We start from the raw sequence: 17,166 nt of genomic DNA on the forward strand, positions 1-17,166 counted from the left end.
ATTTCTCCAGTATTAGCATCGCTACACTGGCTTCCTGTTAAATCAAGAATATAATTTAAAATTGTCCTCCTCGCCTTCAAAGCCCTGAATAATATGGCGCCATTCTCCCTTAAAGAGCTGTTGGTACCCTATAAACCCACTAGAGCACTCCGCTCCCAAAATTCAGGCTTACTTGTCGTCCGTAAAGTCTCTAAAAGTAGAGTAGGAGCCAGAGGTTTCAGCCATCAAGCCCCTCTCCTGTGGAATAATCTCTCGCTTTCAGTTCGGGAAGCAGACACCTTCTGTACGTCTAAGAGTAGGCTTAAAACATTCCTTTTTGATAAAGCTTATAGTTGGAGCTGATCCAGGCTTGTCTTAGACCTGCTCTTAGTTATGCTGCTATAGGTCTAGAAGGTTGATAACATCAATTGGCGGTATGCATTAATAAGTGCGGCAGAGCGTAACTTAACCTGTGTTCTAAAATAGGAAGCGTTTCATTCAAAAAGGCATAGAGGTATTGATGTCTGATCTACTGAGTGGCCCACATGGCTTTCATAGTACTGCCATACAAATCAGTAGCCAGTCAGATTTACCTTGAGCCTCAGTGTACCCTCAAGTTCGGCCTGTATCATTGTATCACTGATTACAAGGCAAAAACACCTGATGGTGCAAAGGGAATTTATGACACATGACACACGGAGCTTCTCTTTTCAGCTTCTTCTTCCTCTTCTCCATCCTTATTACATCAAAGTAACTAATTTCACATCAATACATGTTTCTGACTTGAACCCTTCCCCGGAGTCCCTGTGCCTTATCGCCCTCAGATCCAAGCCACAGCTGTGGCCACATCATCAAGGATTGCGATTTGTGGATCGCGTGTCGGAGGTCGCGGTGGTGGATCCAGTGTGGTGATTCTATGTCATGGATGGATGGATGGATGGATGGATGGATGGATGGATGGATGGATGGATGGATAGATGGATAGATGGATAGATGGATAGATAGCATATTGTTATTGATAGGCCTGACATGTCAAGGTTAGGCCCATACAGACAATTATTATTACTATTATACTTTTTATTATTATTATTATGATCAGTAGTAGTAGGCCTATTAATATTAGAAGCTGTGTGAGCCTGCATGCTTTCTTATTATAATAATCATCATTATTATCACCATATTATTATTATTATTATTATAATTAATGATAATCGACCAATTATTATTATTATATTATTATTATATTTTTATTATCATCATAATAATAATAATAAGTGTTATTACTGCTATCATTAGGATACCGTTATTATTATGGGCCTCTTGTGATCGTTAAAAAAAATCTTGCAGGTCTTTCAATGTGAGACATGAGCCTGCTTTGCCTTGCAAAGGTCCTCAAATCTTGGGGCAATGTTTGACACATATCCTTAGGTCATCCTCGAATCAGAAACTTGTTCATAGTTGTGTTTGTTTGCTGATACAGTGTGTGTGAAGTTAATAAAGCTATAATTGCAACGTCGTGGTCTTGTGAGTGTGTTTGTTTGTGTGGCTGTGAGCGACTTGCACACGAATAATGAATAAGGCTATGCTAGGCAATGGTTCCTAACAAAACAAACAGTACACAATGTAGACAGGGACAGCACAGAATAGTATTCAAGTGCTGGTGTTTTATTTGTTCCAACACGGTGGATGTTTGAAAATGTAAAGGTAGGTGTTAAGGAGAAACTGCTCCGTGGCGTACTGACATCGCAGTCAGGCAATAAAATGACATGTACCTCATAACGCAGTTCAAATCCCCATTGGGCATGTAAACATTTTGGGAGAGGCGGATGACTAGTGGCAGAAACTTGGACTATGGGCAGAAAAGGTCTCTGGTTCGTCTCTGGTTCGACTCCACGGAGAAACAACAAAAAGACGAACCTGGATTGATCTGTCCAAAAATCCAGGAGGTTTCTCCCTAACCTGTCTAGTGCCCCTGAGCAGGCACCTTACTCCCCCAACATCTGCTCCCCGGGCGCCATACATGGCTGCCCACTGCTCTGTGTGTCCTGCACCAGATGGGTTAAAAGCAGAGGTTAAATTTCCCTCCTTGCATGAGTGTGCTTGTGCATGTGTTTGGGGCTAGCTGCAGTTGGAAGAAGTTAACTAGCTAGAAGGCTAGCTCTTGGGGCTACGAGCTTTCTAAAAAGACTGTGGAGCAAATTACTCCTTAGATTAGGCTAAGAATAGGCCTACTGCAAGTGCAGGAAGGTATTACTAAGGAAGGAGTGAGTCTTTAAAAAGACTGTTTATTAAGCAATGAATATCTGAATGATAGAGGAAACAAGAGCAATTGCACAAACTCTGCAGGGTGTCGTCTCTCTGAGGGTGAACACTGAACATGCCTCGGAAGAGTACGTGCAACTCGCGTTCAAATGATAACACTCCTCTTTTGATTGGTGGATCAGGAAGGCGGTCGTTTTTTTTAAAAAATTTAAATTTTTTTAAAGGACTAAAGGCCAGTGCCCTTGACATCAATTCTATGCAAATGCTTGGAAAGAGTAGTTAGTGACCCCTTCTCAAGCATGATGTCAGACAAACTGGACCCATTTCAGTTTGCCTAGGCAAAACAAAGTTTCACACTTCTAGACAAGTATCTGGACTCTATCACCAAATCAAATCAGTTAATCAGTGACTCAAAGTTAATTGTACCAGATATGATGAAATTCACACAGGCAGTCCTACTACAGTCCCTGACAAAAGTCTTGTCACTTATCCATTTTGTAGAAGCAACAGCCTATAACCTGACTTCTAATTTATCCATTGGTTTTAGAAATGGCTCAGATGAAAGCTTAAACCCTCCCAAATTATGTTTAATATACTAAAATAAATTTGCTTCACTGAAGAAAGATTGATCATTTAATGAACACAGAAAGGTCAGATTTTGGCAAGACAAAAGTTGTCGCCTACAGAGAGTAATGTGAAAATTTAACAAATAATTTACTTCAAATACGAAAATATGTTGCATAACATCAGTGAAATAAGTAGTGGTGCTGTGAGATCGATATTTAATATCTTGTATGACTTCCATGAGCTTGAAGGACTGCATCCATGCGGTTCGACAATGATTCATACAATTTATTGAAGTCATCACGAATAGCAAAGAAAGCAGTCTTACATGCCTCCAAGAGTTCATCAAGATACTTTGGTTTCGTCTTCCATGCTTCCTCTTTCATTCTACCCCAGGCATGCTCGATGATGTTCATGTCTGGTGACTGGGCTGGCCAGTCCTGGATCACTTGATCTTCTTCGCCTTGAGGAACTTTGATGTAGAGATGGAAGTATGCGATGGAGCACCATCCTGCTGCAAAATTTGACCCCTTGTATAGTTGGGAATGTAAGAGGTAGCTAATACTTCTTGATATTTTAGGCTATTGATATTGCCTTCCACCCTGCAAATCTCTCGCACACCCCTATACTGGATGTAACCCCAGACCATGATTTTTCCGCCACCAAACGTAACTGTTTTCTGGGTGAATCTCGGATCCATGCGGGCTCCAGTAGGTCTCCTGCAATATTTGCGGCGGCTGTGATGTAATTCAACTGAAGATTCATCTGAGAAATCCACCTTCTGCCATTTTCCAGCATCCATCCTTTTAGCAGGCTGTGGGCCACACGTTTTTTTAATTGCCTTTTGTTTCGTGCTGGTTTCTGGGCACTAATTCGACCATGAAGGCCATTTCGAGACAGAATTCTACAAACTGTCCTGGTTGACACGGGGACTTGAGGTGACCAGGGGCCTCATTTATAACCGTTGCATACGCACAAAACGGGCCTGAAACGTGCGTACGCCACTTCTCACGCCAACGTTGGGATTTATAAAAACAAACTTGACGGGAAAATGTGCGTATTTCTACGCAAACTTAGACCCTCCGGTACGAGCGTTTTGGGGAGACGGGAAAACGGCGACACAGACGTGAGGTGGTGAACTGCAGCAGATTATTGATCCAATTCATCATTTACATTAAAACCAACATTTTTTCTCGCGCGACGTATCTGCTCCACGTGAGCCTTTTAATTTAAAAAAAAATATAAAACAACTTTAAGCAAATAAGGTTCAGATTCGATTTAACGGCAGAGTTACAGAGCCGAGTCATTAATAGGTTTTAATAATATCTTCTAACACTGTGCGTGTATCATCAGATCGCTGCAGTGAACGGGACTGAGCCACAGAGCGCACAGAGCACAGAGAGCACAGAGCGCACTGGAGATTACTTATAAGAAATGAAGAAACTTTCCAAATAATATCCCAGAGGAGGTGAGGATCCACTGATGTGAGGGAATCGGTCCGATGCTTTAAATAAATAAATACTGCCGTGACACCGGAGCGGGGATCTGCTCGATGTGTGCATGTGAATGGGAGGACGAGGAGGAAGCGAGGCTTCAGCGATCTCTGATCTCACACAGTGTGTTATCCACAGCAGCAGCGGCAGAGTATCAGTGTATTTTCTTTATTAGTGACATCGGTGCTGTCCCAAAAAGTCGCTCTTCACCTCCACCTCACTAACAAACACCTCGCTGTCAGTGTCAGAAAGTTTCACTTCCTCTTCACATCGCTTGTAGCGGTGACTCCGTCAGGACTCACGGTGGAAACCCATTGGTCAGCAGCATTATTTAATATTCACGCCGTGCTTTGCGTTGACCCTTTATGGTGGAAAGTGGGCGTGTGGAGGGCGGATTTGGAGGCAGATCCACGTACAAACGTTTCCAAGTGGACTGTGATTTATAAAGCGAACATTGCGTTCAGGTGTACGTGCGCACGGTTTTATAAATCGGAATTATCTTTTGCGTACGCCATTTCCGGATTTTGTACGTACGTACACTTTTAGTATGAATCCTACGCACTCTTTTATAAATGAGGCCCCAGGCCTGGTGGAGCTCTGCTGCAGTGGAAAAGGGGCTGTCCTTGGATTTCCGAGCAGTTTTCTTGCGGGGTCTGCCGGACCTGGGCTTGTCAAAAACATCTCCAGTCTCTTCAAATCTTGTTCTTATTCTTTGTACTTGATGCTGAGAAACATTGAAGGTGTCAGCCACCTCAGCAGTGGATCTGATCTTCAGCCTCTTGATAATCAATGCTTTGGTCTCAGGGTGAATCTATGGCATGTTGTCAGAGGTCAAGTTGCAGTTGATGTGACGGTCTGGTGTGCTGGGGTTCTTTTTATACACACCCACTAATTGATTGATCAATTATTGATCAAAGGTGAGGCTGTAATCTAGGATTGGGTGCATCATATGACAAGGTGACAAGACTTTTGTCTTTGCAAAAACTGACTCCGTGGGCTTTACCAAGCTGTGAACGTTAGAATGCTTTTCAGCAGTTCCGTTTGGCACCAAAACATTATTTCAAAAGCTGTTAGGATTGAAATTAGCCATTTCTTGTAAAAAAAATTGATTACAAATATATTTGAGGGGCACTTAAGGTCAACTTGTACCCAAGCGACAAGACTTTTGTCAGGGACTGTATATCACAATTGCATGGACGTGAGCTCACTGTGACCTTGTTCTTTGTCCCCCAGGCACCAAAATCAGTACATCCTTGAGTCCAATTAAGTGTTTGTACCAAATTTGAAGACATCATCATCACATGATATCTGAAGCTGATCTTAAGATATCATATTCAAGAAAAACATAAAACATACTTTGTGAGGCCACCGTGACCCAAAATCAAGTCTCCTTAGTCAAAGAGCATATTTGTCCCGAACTTGAAGAAATTCCAACTAGGCAATCTTGAGATATGGGACGAACGGACCGATTTTCGTACAGATGGACGGACAACCCAAAAACGTAATGCCTACGGCCAATGGCACAACAGCGACTCCACCTGCTGAGGAAAGTCAGGACTTTCCCTTTCAGTGTTGTGATCTAAAGCCAGGTAAATAGAACAATGGAGGGGCCTCCAGAAGCCTAAGCTAGAGTTTTTAGCATCTTGATAAGAGGGTGCCCGCATTCCTTCAGGGAAACACCAGTGATAGCAAGTCATAAACTGCTGCTTGAATTCGAAATCTGGCCTCTCACTGGCTGAGAGCCAACAGACACCCATGACCCCCGTTAGAGCTGCCTGTCACACAACCCAGGTAATAAAAGGAACCTGGCCCCGCAAATTTTTGTGGCTTGTCTGACTATAGACAAGCTTTATACTTGCACCATCTGTGGTAAAGATGAGTTTACTCTAGCAATCCAACATATGTAGTTGAAAGCAGCACAAGGATTGTTAAGCTCCCTAAATAAAGATAAAACATGTATTTTATAAATTAAACACTGGGTCTGTTTACATCTCATTAGTGTTCAAACCAAGATTGTAACACATACCCTGCAATGATGCTGAGCTGTTGATAGTTGGCGCTGTGCTGCTGTCCTCCAGTTCATCCAGGTAAAGTCGGTAGTGATGGCCACTGTCGTCTTCATACTCCACATTCTCATCATCGCTGTCCACCTCTGGAGCCACATATACCACCTCAAACTCTATCTGTCCTTGCTAACACAGACATTCAGGATGAGCATGTTAAGAGATACAAAGTAGAATGAACATGTGTGCAAACCTCCAGTATATTACCTGCTGGGACAAAATAGTGACCGCCTCTTTGTGTTTAGCATCTCGCAAATTAATGCTGTTGACAGCAAGGATGGCATCTCCAACATGCAGACCTCCACATCTGTCTGCAGGCTGACTTGGATGGATCTCTGAAATTAGAATGGGAACACCGTGCTCCTTCCCACCCTGATGAGAACACGCATACAACTCTTAGTACCTATGGATGAGTGCATCAACTTTAAGGCAATTTTATGTTGATGTCAGGAATGTTTTAGTTATCTGACAGCTGTGTTAACCAATGAAATCATGACAGCTCCTTAAAAAAGGTACCCAAAACATCTTGTAGTTGGCTGCAGTTCATGTCATAAACCCTGCCTCGTCCATGTTAGGCAATAGGACATGGACCAAATTAAAGAGTTACATTTTGATTAGAAATCAACAGACTTTGGCTCCAGATGCTGTCACCAGCGCAAGATGTATAAATTGTCTTAATTTTTGTATAGTCGGAGTAATTGTAAATGTGTCGTCGAATCGAAGTGCCAACGCTTTTGTCTATCTTCACAGTATTTCACACCAAATCGGACTGTACTTTTACAGGGACTCTGTTTGCAGACATATGAATTAATGAAATATACTGTCAGAGTTGATTTAAGTCTCAAAGCTGCTCTCAACGTCAACACTTCTGCTTGGTTTCCTTTTCTAAAATGCCTTTCAGGCAGTGAACAATTGCCACTCTATTCACCACCTGCAACACAAAGGTTCTGTATATTAAATGGGCCTAACCTAGCCACAAACAGCCTCCTCCAATTCCTTAACAGCCCTGTAGCATTCATCATAGGCTGCAAGTATCCACATACAGTAATTTAATCATGAAGCTAAATGGAGTGGCTTAAAATAGAGGGAATAGTTAACCACATGACTAAAAACATCATATAATAATGTTATCGATAGGTTCAGACAAAATAATCACACTTGATTGGTGATATTGTTCCAATATAATTTCTCTACCTTGAAAGAGACATATTATGCCTTTTCATTATTTCCCTTTCCTCCAGTGGGTTGAACAGTTTTTTGTGTAGGTAGTAGGTTTGAATTGCTTAAACTATTTAAAAAGTCTGCAGCGGAGCTGAAACACAGAAACACCTCCTCATCACTTTCTGTAATACGTCTCCACCTTTGACATCACTTTGCCTATCCTCAGCATAATGAACGCCCCTTACAAAGACAAGAAGGGTTTGCTTTTCCCTGTATTTAATTTCAAACAATGATGAGTCGAAGATTCAGCAGTTATTTTTCAATACTCTTCCTGAAAAATACTACCCCTTACTTCACCAAGGACTGCTGTGTGGAGATGGATTTAAGTGGGTCTTTGATTGATAATCTGATGTGTGTGTGAATGGGTGAATGGTAAACTGTACTGTAAAGCACTTTGAGTGGTCATCAAGACTAGAAATGCGTTATATATATACACTATCATTTACCATAACACCTACCAGCTATAGACATGTTCTACAATATGGGATGCCAAGCAGACTCTCCACAAACCATCTCATTGGGAACTCCACTAGACTACCACAACTGCAAAGATGGTATCAGTTGTCCTGGGGTACAGCTGCTATATTATCTAAACTTAAATCAGCGCAAGAGTCTGTCACAGCCACTAAGTGAAAAAAAACTTTCATCCATTTTTTAAATATTTTTTTTAAAATCTTACTGTAATAGAGATTCCCAGCCCCTCATGATCATCTTTCACTAGCACCACCTTCCTGATAGGGCCTACTCCCTGGGTTTTCTTCAGTATGTTTGGGTTCTGTAATTACATTCACACATAAACACAAATTTGATAGCACAAATAAAAGTTATCAACAGTTTCACTTGCTCTGAAGTTTTACACTCACATGCCCCACTGGAGAGGGGAGAGGTTTCTTAGGATCGTTGCGACCTCTACATGCACGGATGACAGTCTTATGACGGTGAAGGTGAATCTCTGCCTCCAGCTGGTTCCATAGCTTGTCATGTGCTGGCCCTTTCATATCACGGCCTAGTAACTGGATCTGCTGCACCCTAAAAGAAAAACCCAAAAAGCCTGTCTATACATTTTTCCATTTCCAATCATTTTCTAGTAATTTCAGATTTTTGCCAACTTCTTGAGTTTTTAAGTGCCTGAAACAGAGAAGTTTAGAAACACTTCTGGCCCCATTTTAGTTTGATAACTATCGGGGCGTGTTGTAATCTAGACGGGCAAAAAACAAAAGACTTTTGGAAATGATGACGAGGTCCCCCCATTCCCTTCCTGGTTCTTATTAGTCACAGTTCAAGTCCTAGCAGTGATAGCAAAATTATGCATTGTCAGTCCAAGAAAACAAATCCCACATTTTATTTTTCACCATTGTTGTTTCGCTTTCATAGTATTTGCTGTAAGTATGCAACCAACTGCAGGGTAGACAATCAGCTTCCTATTTACATCGGCAAGCACATGCCCGGTGTACATGAATGGTCACGACACATTTTGTGTACTTTTATGGACAGAGATGGAGAGATATTACTTATTTTAAGCTAAAAGACTTGTTTTTTATGAAAACCTATTTGTATGGATGTAGCCTCATTTTCTGAAGTAATGTGCTGAAGGCTCCTACTTTTCTTCTATAGATCACTTTTAACTTAAATATTCAACATTAGTGATGCATTCTCGCATATACATATTTAGCAGAATATCATAATATTCATGGCTTCCCCATTACTACAGAAAAAAACAGGTAACTAGAATAAACTGCTGTAAGAGTTGGCTTTTTTGAATGTCGGAGGAATTAAGAGAGAAAGATTATGTTTCGGTAATCTATGTCATTCAAACTGTCAGTACAAAAGTAGAAATTGTGAACATGCCCACACCACTGGTTATTATATTATTTTATTGATAATATATAATTTGTAATGTTGTCATTGTAACAGACATTCATTGAACCAGGATGAGGACCACCAGTACCTATGACCTGCAGGATGACCTCTAGTCAATCTTCATACCATAAAGCCTCCAGGAAACAAAAATACATACAGTGCAACTAGCAATGTTATTATTTATTTCACTTGCCATCAAGATAGATACATTTATTAATGATAGGAATAGTTGCCTACACTGATATCAATTCACATTCAAATGTTGTATATTGATCAATCCTATCGATTACCTAGTCATAACCTACATTTGTCTAATTCCCCTTCTGCCTTTTGTTTTATTAATTGGTTATCCATGCAGCAAATGTTTATTGGGTCATGGTGGATACTGAATATGCTACCTTACCTATGCTACATTGCTCTTCCCTTATTTTTCTATCTCTTCCTACATTTTCTAACACTATCCTTCTTTCTATTGTCCTCTTCTGGTGTCATTTTTTAAGTGTCTCACCATTTAATTTATCTATAGAATAATTTTATCTTCGTAACGAGTGGAAATTCATTATGCTGCATCTTAATACTTCTAAGCACACTCAACTTCAACCTACTGGTTGAGATACAACTACAACTCCTCACCTTCCAGCCAGTTCCTTGTCGAGGTATTTGGCAGCCAGTCTGGCGCCGTACACTTCAGCCTGCAGTACTGCCATGTGCCTGCGAAGAGCGTCGTTTTCCTTCTTATATAGTCTCACCTCAGCATCCAGCCTTGCCTCTACTAATTTCTCCTTCTTACTAGCCTCCAGCTCCTTTTCCTAAAAGAAGCACATCACAATTAAGAACTACACATAGTTCAAGCACAAGGTGAGTGGCTCAGTGCAACTCTCGTTGTCAAACAAAGCACCTCATAGAAGAGGTGGTTTTCACACCATTTGACTCACACCAACCTATTTCATTAATATGCCTTTGTTTCAGTTCATAAAACAGAAATTTCTACTGGGAAAAGGAAAGTGATTTGGAAAAGATTATTAGAAACTACAGTATTAATTTCTTTCAGATTAAATGTTAAAATATGTTTAACCAGAATTAAATATTTTTTAGCCAATCTGATTAGTGTGTTACCATGCCTGTACACACACAGCAACATAATAATTAATCAGTTTTGTTTCTCGTAAGTAAGTCGTTAAAGACTCTGCAGCTTGTCCAAAATGCCGCAGCACGTGTCCTGACGAGAACCAAGAAAAGAGAGCACATTTCTCCAATATTAACATCGCTACACTGGCTTCCTGTTAAATTAAGAATAGAATTTAAAATTCTCCTCCTCACCTTCAAGGCCCTAAATAATATGGCGCCTTTTTACCTTAAAGAGATGTAAGTACCCACTAGAGCATTCCGATCCCGGAATTCAGGCTTACTTATCGTCCCTAAAGTCTCTAAAAGTAGAGTAGGAGCCAGAGCTTTCAGCCATCAAGCCCCACTCCTGTGGAATAATCTCTCACTTTCAGTTCGGGAAGCAGAGACGATCTGTTCGTTTAAGAGTAGACTTAAAACCCTCCTTTACGATGAAGCTTATAGCTAGAGCTAATTAGTGCGGCAGAAAGTAAGTAGTCCTATGATCCAAAATAGGAAGCGTTTAGTTTAAAAAGGCATAGAGGTATTGATGTCTGATCTACTGAGTGGGCCACATGGTTTTCATCGTACTACCATACAAACCAGTAGTCAGTCAGATTTACCTTGAGCCTCAGTGTATCCTCAAGTTCGGCCTATATCATTGACATCATGGCACAAACCCCTGATGACGCTAAGGCGTAAAGGGAATTTATGACACATGACATGAAACACGGAGCTTCTCTTTCCAGCTTCTCTTTCCAGCTTCTCTTTCCAGCTTCTCTTTCCTCTTCTCCATCCTTATCACATCAAAGTAATTCTTATCTCATCAGTAAATGTTACTAACTTGACCCCTTCCCCTGAGTTTATGTGCCTTATCGCCCGCAGATGCAGGGCCACAGCTGTGGCCGCACCATGGATTACGATTGTGGATCGCGCATCAGAGGTCGCAATGGTGGATCCAGTTTGGTGGATTCTGTATCGTGCCGGCTGATCGTAGTGGTAATGGAGGATCCTTTGTCGCATTGGCATCGGATGGTGGTGGACCACGACCGAGGCGGCGGCTGATACTGGATCATGATCTTGTTGGCTGCTGACCAGAGACTATGATGCAGCAGGACTGCTTGACATATAGTATTGAAGTTATCCTTCAAAATGTTTACCTTCATCGATGCTGCTCAAAACTTTAATCCTGATGATGTTTTCCTACACTTGACATCTATTGCACTTCTGTCCGTCCTGGGAGAGGGATCCCTCACATGTGGCTCTCCTGAGGTTTCTACATATTTTTACCTGTTAAAAGGCTTTTTAGTAGTTTTTCCTTACTCTTGCTGAGGGTTAAGGACAGAGGATGTCACACCATGTTAAAGCCCTATGGGACAAATTGTGATTTGTGAATATGGGCTATACAAATAAAATTTGATTGATTGATTGATTGTTATGGAACAAAAAATAACTCGATTTTGGTGCCTATCTGGACAAAAGAGCTGATACAGGGTTTATAATTGTTTCTCTTTCGTTAACATTGTTGTTGACATTTTTACTAATTTCCCAGTAAAAAGAAAATCTGCCATATTTAGAGGGCTAATTTCTGAGAGTGTCTTCTATGGTGTAATTGAATTTATAGAAACTGTTTCGCCTTGCGGGCAGCACAGTGGTGCATTGGTTACTGCCATTGTGACCAGACAGTGAAGGTGCATGTTCACCCAATGTCGGCATGGTTTTTTTCTCACAGTCCAAAAACATGTAGACTGGGGAATTGGAGACTCTAAATTGACTGTGAGTGTGAATGGTTGTTTGTCTCTATATAGCTCTATATTTACTGAACTCCTTTGCCCTGAACTTACCATCTTTTCCACTGGTGGTGTAGGCTTAAGGGGGGAAAGAGGAAGAGCAGAGAGAAGTCAGGGATTACAGAAATACAGTCGACAGAGATTGTGAGAATGTTAACCAATTAAGTGGTGGCTATATAGCTAATTGAGTTGAAGATATTGGAAATAATGAGAGAGCAGGAATAGGCAGCAAGGACACAGCAGCGATGTAATGTGACAAGTTCACATCTCACATGTTTTGCAATCACGTTTTGGGGTTAATATTTGTCATTCTGTTTTTGATGCATAACATTATTGTTTTTGTTTTAAAATATTAATAATTTCCAAAGGATTTATGTATAAAAGCTCAACTTTAAAACATGAAGTGAAAAACAAAGACATAAGATTGAAAATTACACTTGAATTGCAAAGCAGTGTCAGTAAAGAAACATTTGGTTGAATTAAATTTACATGCAAATGTTTCTGTTAGGATAATGTTGCTGTGAAAATAAAAAATATATAGGGGTTAGGGCCATTTTAAAATGATGTAGGGAAAAGCATTTAAACTGTTGAAACTGGAATTATTGTTACCAATCTACCTAATTCGCATGAATGAAACCAACTAACCAGCATCATGATAGATGGCGTTTAACAAGCAGTTCCACACAGGAGCTATTGTTCAAGTTATATCTGGGGATGAAAGCCATGGACCTTCATCAGTCCACTGGTAAAAGTCGCCATGTATCACATTCTCTTGGATTCCAAAATCAAAGAACCTCTGTGTGAAGTAGATGTTTTAGTAATGACAAGATCATTGACATTACAAAAGACACACAAAAGTGCCTTGCGGCTTGTTCCAAATTCAGAAATGCTAACCCCTGAACCCTACACACCAATGGCCATAACATAAAATAAACAATTATTTATTGTAAAACCTTGCTCTATAATTATAAATACAAAGGGTAAACCAATAGTGTGACTATTGTAAAAATATTATCAAGTAAGTTTAAAGGCTGTTGATAGCCTCTCCTTCTCCCACCTACCAGTCTGTCCTTGATGGTGTCAGAGTCCTCAGCTTGGCCTTTTTTAGTGTGCAGTTGCAACTGAAGAGCATGAAGCTGCAGGAGCTGGTCATGGACCTCTCTTTCTACCACCGCCCGCTCCCCTTTCGCCTCAGTCAGCTCAGAACGCAGGTCCACCAACTGAGCCTAGAGTGAAGGGGATGATCAATAGAAGGAAAGAAGAAAGAGCTCATTAGGGAAGGACACCAGAGTTAGATATGGTCAGATATAGTCAGATGCAACAGACTGAAAATTGCAGAATAGTCCCAGCAGGGTTCCTTTTGAGGGGCCTCTCAATAGGACAGTTTGTTGCAGTGGGACAATGACGAGTTATACAAGTGGTCATACTTTCGGATCTTTTCTGCCAAACTCTCTTCTATTTGGTCCATATTCTTTCTTCTAAATCTTCCTTGGTTTCTGCCGGTATTATGGGGCACGAAACCGGAAATGTGACTCTGGCAAGGATGTAGTTAGCAGACCAATCACAGCCTTGCGGGCTGCGTGAGGCTTGCGTAGCTTTGTCGTATAGTTACAAAAATTGGGCGAGGCACGCAGGCACGCAAGAAGGGGTACGCAAGCATGCAAGGGGCACGCAAGGGGCTCTTGCGTGTCCTTGCGTGTCTCTGAAAACGCAGAAGCATGCGCCGGCCTTTACAGATGTCTTGGGACGTCTTGCAAATAACATCACTCAGGGCCAGGAATGATTGTGAACATCTTTTATAAAGTCAAATAAGTGAATTTGAAATTTCCTTCCACACACACAAGAGAGGCACAAAGTTTCAACATGTATGACCAACAATTCAACACTGTAAGATCACTGCCTGTACATTGTAATGACAGCTATGTCATCAGGGTCTGAAAGCTGGTGTTGAGTTTTGAAATCCACTGAACAATATTGATGATTATATGCCTACAACCAAGTTAACCGATGCAACTTTGACATTTTAGAGATTTCTGTTTAAACCACTAAATAATTAATTAATACATGCTTCTTCCTGCCCCCAACCCCCACAGCGTGTATGTCTGTTGGAACTTTTGGTTTTCTATATAATATTGTACGGTATTAATCTTTATCTAGAGAATCCTTGGAGCCACTGAAGTCCCAAAAGACATGGTCTTATCTTATGTTCACAAGATTGCAAAATACAATCTTTTGGGACTTCAGGGGCTCCGTTAAGGTCAGATTGGGAGTTATCCAGCAGCAGATATGGCTGGCTTCACTTGCCTCTCTATCAATCCAGGGACATCTTCCCTTCAAGTTCTACTCAGGATCTCCACATGTTACATATGAGTGGCCTGGCGTTTTAACATGGCCCAATAGGACAATAAGAAATAGATCTCTACCAGTGGACGGCAGTATGTGCCTTCTTAACGTGGTTTTAGAGTTCCATTATATTTCAGTCAGAGGACATTTACCGGTGAGACAACAGACAGATAAGTGACAATACATCAGTGGACCATGATGCCAAAAGTCTGAGTGACTCGCGGAGTCTGCATGATACATTAAATTACAGTGCATCGTTAACCGTGCATTGCACATGACATGCTGACCTCTAGTTTGTGGTTGAGTTGGAAGACCGTCTGGGTTTTATGACACAGCTGAGCAAAACAGGAGCTTAGGCTGGTCATCTTCTGCCGACCCTCGTACGTAATGTCGACCTGATCTGGGTCTATTTCCCCGAGCAGGAGATCCACGTCCACGAATGCCTTGTCAAATTCTTTCTCCAGCACTTCTAGCCAACGAAATATGGTAATTCCGGGACCCGGGCCTGAGCTATGGCCCGCCGGGGAGCATCCAGCCGAAGCGGACATGGCTTGAGTAAACCACAGCCCTACCGTTAGCGTTAGCTTACTAGCCAACTTTGATCGTGACCAACCTTAACGAATCTCCTCTCTGTTAACAACAAATAAAGAAAATAATAAAGTAATAACACAGGAATCCGATGGCTGAACTGTATACTTGGTTCGTGGACTGAATTCTGACAAAATGCGTTTTTCAAATTCAAAAAAATAAAGAAAAACAGTCTATCCAGGAAGTGACCACATTGGACACCCGACTAAATCTGAGATATCTACTCTGGTCTGCCTGGATGCAGGGAGGAGCAGTGGATAACATAGCCGTCTTCTCTTCTTCTTCTTCTTCTTCTTCTTCTTCTTCTTCTTCTTCTTCTTCTTCTTCTTCTTCTTCTTCTTCTTCTTCTTCTTCTTCTTCTTCTTCTTCTTCTTCTTCTTCTTCTTCTTCTTCTTCTTCTTCTTCTTCTTCTTCTTCTTCTTCGTTGTTTAATGGCGGGTGGCACCTAACATTAAGGGTGCATTACCGCCACCTACCCTGCTGGAGTTCGGGTGTTTGGTCTGCGGAAATGCATAGAAACAAACAAAACCTTTTAAAAACTAAAATTATTTAGTCCTGTGTGTCCTAATCTTAGCCTTGCTATAACTGTTTGTTCTCTAGTATTGTTTTCCTCCCTCATCCCATTGTTTTTGCCATTCCGTCATCATGCTACTCCTTATTATTGTTTTGGCTTCGTCCTTACTGAACGTTACCTCTATAGTTAATTCCTATTAATTCCATTTAATTTCCCTCAATGCCGCTGTCAGCTAGGGTCCACATGAATCTTACTTTAGTTTTTTGTACTCTATATAGTGTTTCATATATTTCATAAACAAGATCTGCTCTACAGTGGGATGAAACTGACTGTGGTGATACTTGTTGAGGATTTTTTTAACATCCTTACACATTACTGTCTATGGCAGTATATGAATGTATATTGTATATAACAGATTATATCTGTACAGGAGAATATTGCCTGTCTAAATTCCACAGATACTCTCTCTTAGCAGTACCAAAGGTCAGGTTATTGATATAGGGCCAACCAACCAATATTTCCAGATCTGATAGGGCCAGCAGGGGTGGTGGTGTTGCTGTCGATGTTAAAAGCACTTATGCTGCTGCTATTTTAAACGCTGTATCCATCCCAAAATGTTTTGAATTAATTTCCCTAAATATTGACCTTGGTTACAAAAATTCCATTATTGTCATTGGAGTTTACAGACCCCCTAGTGCCCCGACTATGGCTCTAAACAAGATTGCAGAACTTCTTATTCCTCTTTCTGACAGAAGTAATTGTATTGGGTGATTTTAATTTAGATTGGTCAACTGATGCCTCCGAAGCTCTTAAGGAGCTGTCCTCTGACCTGCATTTTACCCAGCTAATTTCTGTGCCCACTCGTCCTAATCTGAAAGACGTGAGTTTTTGGCTCCATAAACTAGAGGCCCTCGTTGTCATTTTGTTTTATTATATCGCTTGCAGTGTTTCTTAAAGTGTGCTGTGTTTGTTTTAATGGATGATATTTTAGCATTGTAAAATTGGTTCTGGAGCCTTTAAATTCTCTCTTTTTAATCTGAGGGAACCTTTTTTCATTGTGTCTTGGAATGTGATAAGATCGAAAGGTTCTGGGCAGAGGTAAAATATATAATAGAAGTTATTTTGTCAATACAATTAACAATGGAGACCAAGCTTTTCATCTTAGGTTGCTGTTCAAAAGAACATACATTACGGAAGGAGAAGCTAATTTTGGGTGAATTATGTTTGCTACAGGCAAAATGGATGATAGCACTATCATGGAAAAACCACCTTAAGTCAAACGCACCCAGTAAAAAAAAATTAACAGCATCAACCGCACGAGGCCCTCCCTACCAGTTGGTGGAGGTAATGCACCAATTCGTTTTTTTGCCGACAGCCAATAAACC

The 17,166-nt window shown here is 40.9% G+C and overlaps 1 protein-coding gene across 3 annotated transcripts in view; it reads right to left on the reverse strand.

The window, feature by feature from the left end:
- The window catches only part of gopc (golgi-associated PDZ and coiled-coil motif containing), a 29,034-nt gene extending 13,439 nt beyond the window's left edge, over positions 1-15,595 (reverse strand). Inside the window, exons 1-9 of one of the 3 annotated variants that reach the window (XM_061091241.1) lie at positions 15,492-15,595; positions 14,967-15,309; positions 13,398-13,562; positions 12,391-12,414; positions 10,076-10,251; positions 8,446-8,611; positions 8,262-8,357; positions 6,569-6,733; positions 6,325-6,490 (exon numbers count right to left, since the gene is read on the reverse strand). In XM_061091241.1, the coding sequence (XP_060947224.1) occupies positions 6,325-6,490; positions 6,569-6,733; positions 8,262-8,357; positions 8,446-8,611; positions 10,076-10,251; positions 12,391-12,414; positions 13,398-13,562; positions 14,967-15,227 (1,219 nt within the window). In that variant the 5' untranslated portion in view covers positions 15,228-15,309; positions 15,492-15,595. Of the gene's footprint in view, positions 1-6,324; positions 6,491-6,568; positions 6,734-8,261; positions 8,358-8,445; positions 8,612-10,075; positions 10,252-12,390; positions 12,415-13,397; positions 13,563-14,966 lie in introns of all 3 variants that reach the window. The other 2 variants (XM_061091240.1, XM_061091242.1) reach the window with 2 other exon arrangements.
- Positions 15,596-17,166: the final 1,571 nt, after the last annotated feature.

Source organism: Limanda limanda, chromosome 18, assembly GCF_963576545.1.
Source record: "Limanda limanda chromosome 18, fLimLim1.1, whole genome shotgun sequence".
NCBI lineage: Eukaryota > Metazoa > Chordata > Actinopteri > Pleuronectiformes > Pleuronectidae > Limanda > Limanda limanda.